We start from the raw sequence: 12501 nt of genomic DNA, 5'->3' as shown, positions 1-12501 counted from the left end.
GCTTCCCACCCAAACTCTGGGAAGCTGTGAGGAACTTTCTGAGAGTACACCATGTAACCCCTTGGTAGACAAATTACTTTTGCAGGTGTCTGTTAAAGCCCCTCCTCCTAGTAATGGTCTGGAGACACAGGAATTGTCACAGCGGGGACATGTTCTACCTTGGGAGCATCAGGTGAATCTTTGTTGGCAGTAGTCTGGCAGGCCACCATGCTATCCTAAGGACAGATCTGTGAAAGTGACCGCTGGAAAATCTAGAAATTCCTGGTGGTGCTAGAAAGGAACTTCCATTATGTGTGCTCTGACTGTAATCCAGCAGTATATCAAAGGGACTAAATTCTGCCCCTGACCAAAATCCCAGGCTGGATGGCAGTGAGGCATTTCCATGTCTTCCTAACAAAAAAAAAAAAAAAAAAAATCAGTGCTGCTGAGGGTCTCGAGAGAGGCACTGCCTGAGACAGAAGCAGATCAGCCTCCATCACCTCCCAGGTCTCCTTCCAATTGTGTTTCTGTGTTCTAATTTACTTGCAGTATCATGTCCACCAGTCTCCTGGGCTTGGCTGAGCCCTGTAACTTATTTATTTACTGTCTGTCCATTATTTATGTGAGAGCAGGAAAGCCAGGTAGGTGGGTATTTTTCTCTTTTTTTTTATTTTAACTCTTTTTCTTGTTCTCTTCTGTCTCTTTTGCTGTCTTTCATCTACAACTTGTTTTGCCTCCGTTGATTTTAGAAATACCCAAAATATAGCAATGACAAAACTTCAATTAAAAAAAAAAAAAAAAGCCCACAGAGAGTTGTATATATTTTTCATGTCCTGCAAATCTCGTGAGACACCTTAAGATAGCTGAGATGTTCATCTAACCAGTAGATTGATTTTTTTCCCAACTTCAAAGGGCATCAGCTGGAAGGAGAAAGCTAGGTGGGAATGTGGGACATGATAATTTTACCCAATGGGAAAGAAGACTGCACACCTGTTTATGGGTCTAAGTAGGGAACACTTGACACTTTATAGGAATGTGCTGTGGAGCTTGCAATATAGCAGCATGGGCGTTTTGTGTGCTATTGTGAACACATGTTGCAAATGGATCTGGAAAATAATTTTATCTGCAGAAAGTGTTTCTATCTTACGTGACACCTAATGGCCAAAACATGTTGCCAGAATTTTTTTTTCCTTTAAATTTCATCAGGAAATGAAATTTTGGGACGTTACAGAAAGCAGACCTATTAAGCAAAAAATACTTAAGCCAGTACTTCTACAAAGCAAAATCATTCACACGAAGTTGTTAACTGTTCTGGAGGCTGTCCCCGAGCCCTGCCTGCAGCCATTCCCAGCAGCCCCAGGTGCCACAGGTGATGGGGGTGCCCTGGCGCTGGTGCCCCAGGCGCAAGGATCGATCCCTGCTGGCCACCAGGCGGCACGGGCGCTCCACAGCCGAGGGAAAGCAGCATGGCATGAAAAGATTTTCTTCTGCCTTTGCCTGCGAATCACACATACTCATCCAGGAGACCTGAGCCTGGTGGCTGCATCTCTCCGCTCCAGCTGTCACTTGTGAGCAGAGCTGCTTCTTTAGCTCTGTGTAGCTTTATTCACTTCTTTGGCAGGCAGCCGGATGCACACTGGGTGCTGCTTAACCACAGAGAGTCACATCCTGTCCAAGAGAAGTAAGGGATGGCAGTGTGAGGACCTCTCTGCTCAGAAGTGGGGTGCCCAGCCTTGGGGGGGAGGAGGAGGGAGGACAGAGCAGGGGAGGCAGCAGGGCAGTGGGCGTGTTGTTCCCATTCCTGCTGCTCAGCACTGGCTAGGAATGCTGCAGCAGTGAAGGAGCAGAGCTGTGCTTGCCCCTAGCGCGTGGCCTCGCTGAGCCACCAGTCCCAGCATGTCTCTTTGAGGGCGGCTTTCTGCTGGCCTCAGCCACTCCATGCTTACCGCAGCCATAAAACTATGCAGGAGTGTGAACACCCCCCACCCCCATCTGTGATGATGTGTGCTTATTTTGTACCTTCACTTACCCTCCCAGCTGTGCTGTTAAGTTGATGGTTTTATCTTGTTGAAAGGAAATGAGAGCAAGGCTGTCTGGTGAAAGATGCAAGGTGGGCTGTGAGGCAAGAAGAGAGGAACATGGTCATGTTTCAAACCAAGAGTCACTCCAGAACTTTGCTGCCAACCAGGGGTGTCACATCTTGCCCTGGGATGATGTTACAGCACCATCTTCATGCTGACAGTCTCTCCTCTAATCATCTGTATTTTGTGTCTGATTCAATTTTGAAATTCATTTTTGTGTTGCACCATATCTCAGGAGCAGCCCAAGGGCTTCCCAGCAGCGTTTTTGCTGAGGGCATCTGCAAGCTGCCCGCAGCACCCCATAGAGGCAGAGCAGGCATCTGGAGCTCCAGGAACTCCCTGTGCCATGAGGAGTCTGCATGGGATAAAGCACCATTACAGGATATTTCCCACGAGTGACAGCAAGTTAATTACATGCTGGATGAGGCTAGAATGCTTTATGTCTCTGACACTAGTTTAGGACACCGTATTATCAGCCTTCTTCAGATCTAACATTCTGTTTTGTAAAGGGCAGAGAACCTGCAATCAGGGCTGCCTCCCCCCCAGTGTAAGCAGTTCTGTGCTGCTCCTGCTCTCCTTGGGGCACTGCTGGGGACAACATGGGTGGACATTTCCCTCCTGCCCCACACAAGGTGACTGCCATGGGTCAGCTCCCAGGGGAAGGAGGAGAGAGAATGCAGGATCTCCTACTGGCTGTTCATAGGCCTGGGACCAGCTTGTGCTCCAGCATTTGCAGGACTGACTCAGGGAGTGTGTTTGCTCAAGAGCTATAAAATTCAAGGTAGCGTTTGTGTGTCTGCACCCTTCCTGAGCAGAAGGCTCTGCTGCTGTCTTATAAGTGTTCTAGAAATGCCATATGAAGCCCAACTTATGCACTGAATTAAGGATGGGTTCTCATAGCAGATAATTTGCCTGGGAGTCATGGCTGTGGGGCTGGGTACCTCTCTTTGATGTTCTGTGACTTTCAGATATGAGCTCAAATGAACTACTTTGAAAGTTCCACCAAGGCAAAAACCCCCTTTGCCTTGAAGAGGCCATTCTGCCTTGGGCATGAATTTGCAGTTGCTTGCAGTAGGAAGAGCTTGTTCTTGTTAGCGTCAGGTTGGTTTGGTTGGGTGGTTTTCAGACTGAGCCAAATGATTATTAGAATGGATGATGCTCCTGTGCTGGCAAACTGTCACTTCACACTGTGCCTGCTCCCAGCCCAGCTCCCAGGTTCTCAGGACAGAACATTTCCTGTCTAGGCAAGTATTCATCTTAAAATGTCCCAGCTACTCTGGGTTGATTAGCATCTTTCTTCTTCATGCCTTTTCTGCACTTGCAAGTTACCATCATGTTTGCAATTAAAAATTTTCAATTATTTTTTCCCAAACAGGCCCATTTCCTCTACTGCAATATGGGACAAGGCTAAATGGATTGGCAGCCTCCTTTGATGATGATCCCCTCTTGTTTCTGTGGCAGCACCAGGAAACCCTGCTGATAGCTAGCCCAGGGGCCAAAGCAGCGCAGGAGTCACAGAGACTGCTGGCTTCTCCATCCTCCCTTGCTGCCCGCAGGGTTTTGCTTTAGAATAGACTGCCTCATCTTCCTCCCAACATGAGGGAGCTTTTGCTTTAGCGCTAATAGGCAAGGCACCAATTAATAATTTGAGATGGGAAATGAGTCTTTCAGATAAAGTTCAATTCATTTATTTGGTAGTCTTCCATAATTAAAAGCGAGGGACACATGATTTTCAGTATTGTGCAAGCTCTTTCAGCTGCCCTGACCAAGCACTGACCTTGGCTCTCCCTGCAGAGCACAATGGCATGGGCATAACTGGGTTCTGTATTCATCCCTTCTCATGGCATCCGTCTGAATAATGGTCAGTTTACAAGTCTCAAAAATAAAAAGAAAAAAAGAAAAGACTTTTCTAAATGCCGGTGCCACAACTTCACCATGGAAATGATATGAATATTAAGTTTGTTGTTCTGCATTTTGCATCTTCTACAGACAACAGATCCTGCAGGCAGAAATTACCAGCAGATTGCAGCGGGTGGTGGAAAGCAGTTCATGTTCCTCTTCCAGCTGCATGGGCTCTTGAAGTTTCCTGCTTGCTTGCCTAATGTCACACGTCTGCTGAGATGGTTTGAATAAGGATGTTTCGCTTCTTAAAGTCACTTTTCTAATCTTAACCACATTGTAATGGTTTAGTGTAAAGTATATCACACCTTCCCCCAAAGTCATGCTAAATGGAGAGCCTTCTGCAAATTCAGCTGCCATTTGGGACTCTTCCCAGGCTTATCAACAAAATCTTATCTAAAGATAAAATCTCATCTCCTCTTATCTTAATAAGTCTCTCCCATTTTTATTTTTGCCCACTACAGATTTTGGTTGGCTGTCCAAGATCTCAAAAAACAACCTCTACAGGACGTGACCACCAGAGTGGAGGAAATCTGGCAAGAGTTTCTAGCTCCTGGGGCCCAGAGTGCTATCAACCTGGATTCCCACAGCTATGAGAAAACAAGCCAAAACGTTAAAGACCCAGGGAGATACACATATGAAGATGCACAGGTTTGTTTTTGATTTTATGGAACTACTGCTAATAAAACTTTCAGTTTTACCATGATATTCTACTATCACATTGTCACTGCTCACTTGTAAGAAAAAGGAGAGAGGCACGGTTGGAAGTGACTTTGAGGGTATCTATTCAAGCTGGGCAAATGATATTTTCTATGAATCTATCAGCTATTACAGGCTAATGCTACTCTGGGAACAAATGTTCTGAAATTTACAAGTCTGCAAGGCACAGCGAGCTGTAGCCAAGTCTCAGAGAAAGCAAAGATGAAAGAGTGCCATAAAGTTCAGTTGGGCTCTCTGTACCTCCTGTCAACAGTCTGTCACATTTTCAGAATGGCTGATATCCTATAAAAATTCTTATTAATACACTTGCTCTATCATTTATTCATTTATAGCTAATTACATCTTCCCAACCAAACCCCAAACACAACATCTCCTCAAACACAACTAGAAACTTGTCTCGCAGACAGTGCCTTAGGATAACGTTAGGACAGTAAGCAATGCAGTGAGCATAATCTTTCCTTCCTAGGGGCCCTGTATTTATCAGGGAAATTTTACTGATAAACTATATACAGAAAATGCCTTTAGGAAAATAGATAATCTGTGAAAAACCATTACGAGCTAGGATAAAACAGCATAACCTTCTGAAAAAGTGAAAATGTCATTTTATAAAAGCTAAAAAAGGAAAAAGGAAGAATGAATCTTTTTGCAAATATTAACAGGGACACAATTAAAATATATTCTCCTTAAAATCATTTTTATCAAGAGCGTGTAGTAAAATCAACAACAAATGAAAAGAACCCTTGTTCTTGTATTTTCTTTAAATTGGTGTTCAAGGGCAGTTCTTCAAAATACTCTGCTAACAAAATATTTTCATCTCAGGGGAGATGTTGAGGACCACTATACAAGGTTAGGCAATGAATTTTTCAAACCAGCATCAAATACTGTATTTTCCTGAATGCAATCCTGCTCCTTAGGGCCCACGTAGAAGGAATGTACGCAAAGTCTTAAGGCAATCCCCTGTGAATATCAGACAACATAAATGTTCTTTTTAAATCTGAGAAACAGTGCAGTATAAAGACATTCTAGCTAAAATGTATTTTATTTTGCTTTGCAGTTGTAGTGAACTAGAACTTCTGCAAATTTACATTGCCTGAAAAAAAATAAAAAGATGATGGTAAAATGCTGGCTAAAGAAGATAGGTGAAAAATGGAGGAATTAATTCAATTGATAAGTAGAACAACAGAGAATAAGATGGATGTTTAGGCAATGAGAATTTAATCAGAAGAAGACACTGAGGATTTAGGTTTGAACCGATCAGTTTACAGTGTAATTGCCGTTCAAAGGGTAGTTGATGAAATCAGGCCAGAGCTCTTGCAGTTAGACTGCAATTTTAGCTCCTTGGGTTAATTTTATTTCAGAGAATTTTTGTTACTGCTGTCCTCAACTCATCTCTTTCGGTTCACTGAAACAGAAATACAAGGCAGAGGTAGGCTTTCAGGTCCAGCTATGGTCATCTTAGAGAAAGAGTCTGCCACGATAGTGATGGGGAACCCTGGTCACCTTCTTGTGCATCATGGTGGGCTCTCATAGCTCTGTAAAGGCCAAGCTAGCTGTTTCTGACTGCCTGAACAGATAGCTAAGAAGCAGAGATAAACCAGACATTGCCAGTATGCCTAGTGCCCCTTTGGAAGCTGGCACAACATTGGCTGATACTGCCTCACCTGGAGAGGGACCACTCCTGTTCACACCTCCACTTCATGGCAGCCCACATAGGTGCCCCTGAGTCTCTCAGGTACCCTCCTGGTATCTCCGGCCATCAGCATTGCTGTTGCATCGCCTACTACACATTGCCACCTTGGGGACTCGGTTGTCTCACAGACCTGCAGCAGACAATAGCCCAGCTGCCTTATCTTGGCATGCTGGCACCAGGAGGTTGAGCTCACACACATCCCACATTCCTAGAGATTCAACCAGACGCAAGTAGTCAAAACAGTCCACTGTGGGAGAGGAAATATAAGTGTTGTCCTGTCCTGTGTAGGCTTAGCATGGAGGAAAATAACTTAAATGTCCTTGTGAATAAGGGACAAGAAAATAATTACTTTACTCAACAGGACATTCTTTGAATGCCTGCAATGCAGGGACACTAAGACTATGAGGAAAGAAAAGGGTTGGCTGGACTGAGAAAAGGAAATTGCAGCTTCTGAGGTGGAAAATATGACAAAGTGATGTTGCACTTTAGCCCGTGGGCAGACCTGGGAGACCCCCAGAATGTCGATTGTGTATAAAAAGCATTGAACAGTAAAGCATTGGGAGGGAGAAGGTGCAGCAGAGCCCAGTGCACATCAGGCTAGTGACTGCCTGATAGCCGTGAGTTGATAACAAAGCATCATCTTTTATCAGGTGTTTAACAGTCTACAGGGATGTGGTGCTTTGTGTAACCTTGGCTTCCAGCCCCAGAGAGCTCTCCCAGATGCTGTACAACCATCAAGGCCAACACAGAAGGCAGTAGAGATAAATCTGGTCAGACAACTAGAAGAAAACAGGGAGAAAGAGGGCTCCTGACAAACATGCCTCTCATTTGAAACCTCTGCATCCCAAGGCCATTCAATGTATGAAGACAAATGGTCTCTGCATTCAAAAAAAACGATACTGAAAATCTTAGCTCTAAGTACCCTCAAAGAGCTCATAATCTAACCTGACTTTGGGTGTGTTTACTACTGATGATAGAACTCACTCGTGCAGCACCTTCTGTTGATTTGGTGCTGGACTCCTACAGAGGAGAGCCTACCAACAGAGCTGATTATTTTCTGCTCTTAAACAACTGTCCACTGAGTAAAACATTACAATTATTGAACCATTTTCACTTGGGAGTGAAGCAGCTTTTAATACATGGGGCACCATAAGGAAAGGTCAGTTCATTTAAACAGCGAACTACTTAGTGGGATCGGTGCTCCCACTGGAGTTATCAGCATCACAGAACAACCCCTTTGGGGCCCTGCAATATGAGGCAGGCACAGCCAGCTTTGGAGAGTAGTCATTGGTCCTTCCAAATGGCCTCTTTTGGCTGATGAAGCTGCTGACAGCCAAATTAATTTGTCTAACATGAGAACTCAAAAGTTGTGAGTATGACAATTATGGCTACTCTGCACAACGCATATTTTTAGCAGTTTTTCCTTCACATCAAGCATCACCTCCCCTCTCTAGAGATGTCTTTCTACTCTCAGAAAGTCTTTACACCCTGCCCCAGTCCCATCAATCCCATAGACCTTGGCATTGTGAGCTAGTACTGTAAGGATGCATTGTGTTGCCCAATATTGATGTTTGCTTGTAGGGGCATTTGTTGGTAAGCTTCAGAGCCAGGCATACTAGGATAAGGTGAGCCATGTAGTTGTCTTTGCTATTACTTTTCTGCTTGCTTTGTTTATTTTTCTTCTTCTATAAATGAAGTAGAATTTTAGAATGACGTTCCTTTACCTGAACTAATTAGCTGTTGTTTTTTCTGTGAAGATGATTCAGGGAAATTCAGTTCTAATCTGGGTTCTGTTAGGGATTTTGACTGTACTACACAGATCCTTAGCTAATTCTTGAGCAGATTAGACCACAGTGCTGAACCCTGTGCTGTTCAAACCAGAAATGTACCTGGCCCAGACTTGGGCCCAGTTCATGCTTTCCTCTGCCGGTGCTGGTAACAGACAGCTGAGCCCTTGCAGGATTTGTCAGTGGTCAGTTCTTAGTATTCATTCTGGTGCCACCAAGAAGCTGTGAGTGTTGACATAAGGTGATGGGACCGTACTGAATTTAGAAAAAAAACTCCGAGTGAGAGAAAGGATCTCTTGGAAATGGAATGTCATTTTCTACCAAGAAGGGAAAATAAGGGGTGACCTTTCTTTTACTGACTTTGTTTTTTCAAGCATGCAGAGGATGTGAAAGCAAGCATATAAAGCAGCATATTCATGGTACCTATTCACCAAGCATACAGAACTCCTTTTGTAGATGTTGAGCTAAATCACAGCACGGAAGGAAAACATGAAAATAATCATTCGTTGTACGCATCTGGATCACCTCTCACATAAGAACTCAAGAAAAGCTTAGTGTTATTTTCTTTACGTTTCACCTACTCACCCCAGTTACCTGTATGTCTGTCAAGGATAGCAACTTGGGATAGAAAACCAAGCAGTTCTGGTTGGCAGTATGGGCAGTCAGAAGAGGACATGGAGCAGACCCAGGCACCCTGCCTTGAAGGGTGGCTCGAGAGGCCCCTAATGCTCAGCTCACACTATGAGGATTTGAAAGCACTGCTTTGCGGTATGTACAAAACATGTGCGTGCACATACACAGTGCCCAGTCCTCTTGCAGACCTTTGGCACCCTGATGTTGTCTATGAAAAGTAGAAACTTCACAAGAATTTGGCCTTTATTTTCTTCTCCCCTTTTGGTTCTGATTCTGTGGGGCAGAAGGGGAAGATCTTCCCTTGTCATGCTCTCCAGTAGATGCAGCCTTCACCAGAAATCTCACTGTTGCTGAGTATTTGTTACACGTACAAAGAAAAATGCAAGTTCCTTCCCTGTGGATTTCCCAGAACAGCTTACATCTAAACTGAATCTAAAACCAAGAGTCCCGCAAATGCACCCAGAAGAGCAATTAGATGCCTGCAACAAAAATAGGAAAGTGATCGTGGAGGGTTATGCTGGTGCGTCTGATGCTGCACAAAGCAGGAAATGAAAGACTTGAAGCAGAGGTCAAAGTAAGAGCAGATAGTAAGATAGTAAGTGTTACAACTTTCCTGAGTCTTTATCCTAAATGTATGTACATGCTACACATCTGAAAGTACTTTTTTGGTTTTTTTTTAATCTTTGGCTTTTTAATTTGTGCTTTAATAGTCATGTTCTATGACAGAATGTCTGAACAAGCAACTTTTGTCTTTACCAGACATTTGTCTTTACCATCTCCTAACTCTAAAAAAATACCTTTGAATGGATGGCATGGGAAAGCCTCTGGCTTGCTTAAAAATTGAATTTAACACTCAGGCTGGTTCTCTGGGACCCCTGTGCCAGCGATGCGCATCTGGGTTGCAAGAAACAACCATTTCTTGCAAAGCAGGAGCCTTTCCTGCTTGTGTGAAAGTCAGGGCATACTTGACACTATTCTGTTTCTGTCAGGCAATGAGCAAAAATGCTTGCAAATGCATCCCTCTCCTCCTGAGCAGCCAGGACTCCGTAAGTCCACCTCTTGTGGACAGTGGATGAGCAGTCTTAAAGATAAGTCATTTCCACACCTGCCTAACCCACATACTGCAGGAACTCTGCAGTCTAATTGTTCTAAGGCTTGCTATTTCTTGAAGAGTTCATCTTTCTAATTAAAAATAATAACAATCTGTTGGGAGATTTTTCAGCAATGCAGACCACAGCAGGTATGAATGTTGTTCTTGTGCTGTCTGAATTGCATTAATCTGCAAACAGATATAAGTTTTTGATAAGTATTTGTAGCATGGACTTGAAGAGTTTGAGTTCGGTCACTTAAAGGCTTGCCCAAGGGGACATAGAAGTGCAGCCAAAATGCTTACAAGACCTGGAAGGCAGTTTTTGTATCCAGGATGTATTCCCTGTGTCAGCATCCAAGCAAGATCAGTCCTACCTACCTCAGCATCACCACCTTTACTCAGAAGCTGGATGCTGCTTGCTTCTATATGGCTGCGTCCTGCTGTCACTGTCCCCTAGGGGACATAGATTGCCCCAGTTTAATTTCTGCTGTGGCAAGGATGCTGCATGTTCCTTCCAAGAGTGGAACTCAGCTTTTTGGCAGGCTTTTCCCTAGAAAATGAAGAAAGAAAAAGCTACAGGCAGCCTTGCAAAGATCTTGGTCAAAAAGTTGAGTAGTTTTGTCTCATGGCTGTACTGCAGCATGTAGAAGAAGCACAAAAAGCCATATTTGTTGCTGTGTCTCCTAGGTACTGTACTGTTTGGAGAAGAGATACCAGTCTTCCAAATGTTGCATGAGATTGTCCCCCTCCTCCCAGGCAAAACCTGTTCACTTGGGCTTTTTGCCAGTAGCCAGGATTTGGTCCACATTGTGGGAATCAGACTCTTAACCACGATCATTGTTTCAAAACCTAAAGCTGCTCACACAGTGTTAGACTCCCAGCAGCCCATTCTGGTCTCCCTGGATAGCCCTTGCTATATTTAGGACTAAATCCTCCTGCAGTACCAAGCTGACCCCTAAACTGCACGGTGCTTGGCAGGGCTCTGCCTTCTGCAGTGCGTCTGCCCCAGCTCCAGCAGCCCTTCTGTACCTCTGAAGGTATGAGGCAAACCAGTTGTCTCATCCATTTACAGAGGAGCCGGGGCTAAATTGATGTGTTACTTTTATCAATGCACTTTCTCACAAAAGATTTACATTAGGCTTCTAACTTTGTATCTACAGGGCTAAACAAAGGATTTCTGTGTATTACTCAAAATGAGCTCTCATTGCTTACAGTGATTTCTCCTGCTAATGCTCTTTTACGCCGCTGTGCCTGGTGTACTTTCATTTGGGGTCTGAAAAGAGGTTTTATGCTTTTTAGATTAGCAAGGAGGTTAGTCTATGTTATAGTATAATTATTCATCTTTTTTTTCTGAAGTAGTAAAAACAACTTGGTTGAGTGTGAAGAAAATACACCAGATAAACTGTGGGTGTAAATTATTTTGTCACTTAAATAACTTCAGAGAGGCCAAAAAGATATTGCTCAAATTTTCCAGCGCAATTCATACTCAGGCCAAGACCCTTAAGTGTCACTTACCAACCTGAAACATTTATTTTCTAAACTATCAATCAGGCAAGCCTAACACTCTAGCAGCAGCTGGGTGGCAGTGCTGCTGGACAGCACTGGTTAATGTGGGCTGGTTGATCAAAAAGGCAGCACAGTGTCATTGGGAATGACACAGTGCTATGTGCAGGGACTTGAATGAGCAGGGATTTGGAGACGTGGAAGAGAATTGGGTTGAAAACCCCATGTTTCCCCTCCTCCTTCCCACACTGATGTTATCAGTTGGGCTCACTGAGGGGTGAAGGTCTTTTGCATGCCTCATCTTCGCTATGTCTGCCAGCAGATGCTATGGCTTCCTGTGCCCAATTCAAGGTGCAGCAGTTGCTCGTTGCATGCTCAGAATGCATCATCCTGTTTTCTCCTTCCTCTACCCTCTTTGTGCAGTTGGGGACATCCCTTTGGGATGCAGACCCCTGACAGGGCCTCAGCTGGCCTCTGTCATCCCTTCCAGTGAAGGCCACGAGGCGTTCAATAAGGCTCTGCTCTCTCATGTGTGAATCTGCAGAACAGTCTCCCCCAGTGCAAAGGTAGAACATTCGTGATGGTTTGATGTTGTTTATTTAGTTGTTTTCTCTGCTGCTTTATATTGCTTTGGGGCTTGTGTTCAAATGGATTTGTCTGACATGCTGCACATATCCCTTGAGCTGGCTCCAGGGGCAGCTGCTGCGTTCGCCTGCTTGCAGCATAAAAAGGTGTCTGTAAATGCCTTATTATAATGCCAGGTCTTGGTGGCAGGGTGAAGGGCTGCAAGTGGGATAGCTACAGCAAGCGGCTTCCAACCTGTTTGTGAATGGCAAAGTGGAGCACTGGGGCTCAGGTGACTCTCAACAGCTGTCTGGCTATCCAGTGTCTATATGATGTAAAAACCCAGTATGGGCTACAAGTGTGCTTAGTGGGAAGCCTGGGCTTGAGGCGAGCAAAGAATCAGATATTTCCCCCTCATCCTCCTCACCATCCAAGTGTACAACTGTGCTCAGGCACAAGCAGAGAAAACTTTCCCTCAGCAAGTTAAAGTTTAAGGGCTCGCTGGAATCAAGCTGGTATTCAGAGGTCATGAGAAAATTGTGCTTGGCCTTCACA

The 12501-nt window shown here is 44.4% G+C and overlaps 1 protein-coding gene across 5 annotated transcripts in view; it reads left to right on the top strand.

The window, feature by feature from the left end:
* The window catches only part of RGS6 (regulator of G protein signaling 6), a gene marked incomplete at both ends in the record, with an annotated part of 219635 nt that overhangs the window by 186091 nt on the left and 21043 nt on the right, over positions 1 to 12501 (top strand). For all 5 annotated transcript variants that reach the window (XM_079537342.1, XM_079537341.1, XM_079537345.1 and 2 more), the window contains one exon: positions 4424 to 4610. In XM_079537342.1, the coding sequence (XP_079393468.1) occupies positions 4424 to 4610 (187 nt within the window). The remainder of the gene's footprint in view (positions 1 to 4423; positions 4611 to 12501) is intronic.

This window comes from Tetrao urogallus, assembly GCF_951394365.1.
Source record: "Tetrao urogallus genome assembly, chromosome: 6".
NCBI lineage: Eukaryota > Metazoa > Chordata > Aves > Galliformes > Phasianidae > Tetrao > Tetrao urogallus.
This window is presented reverse-complemented; position numbering and strand designations above follow the sequence as displayed.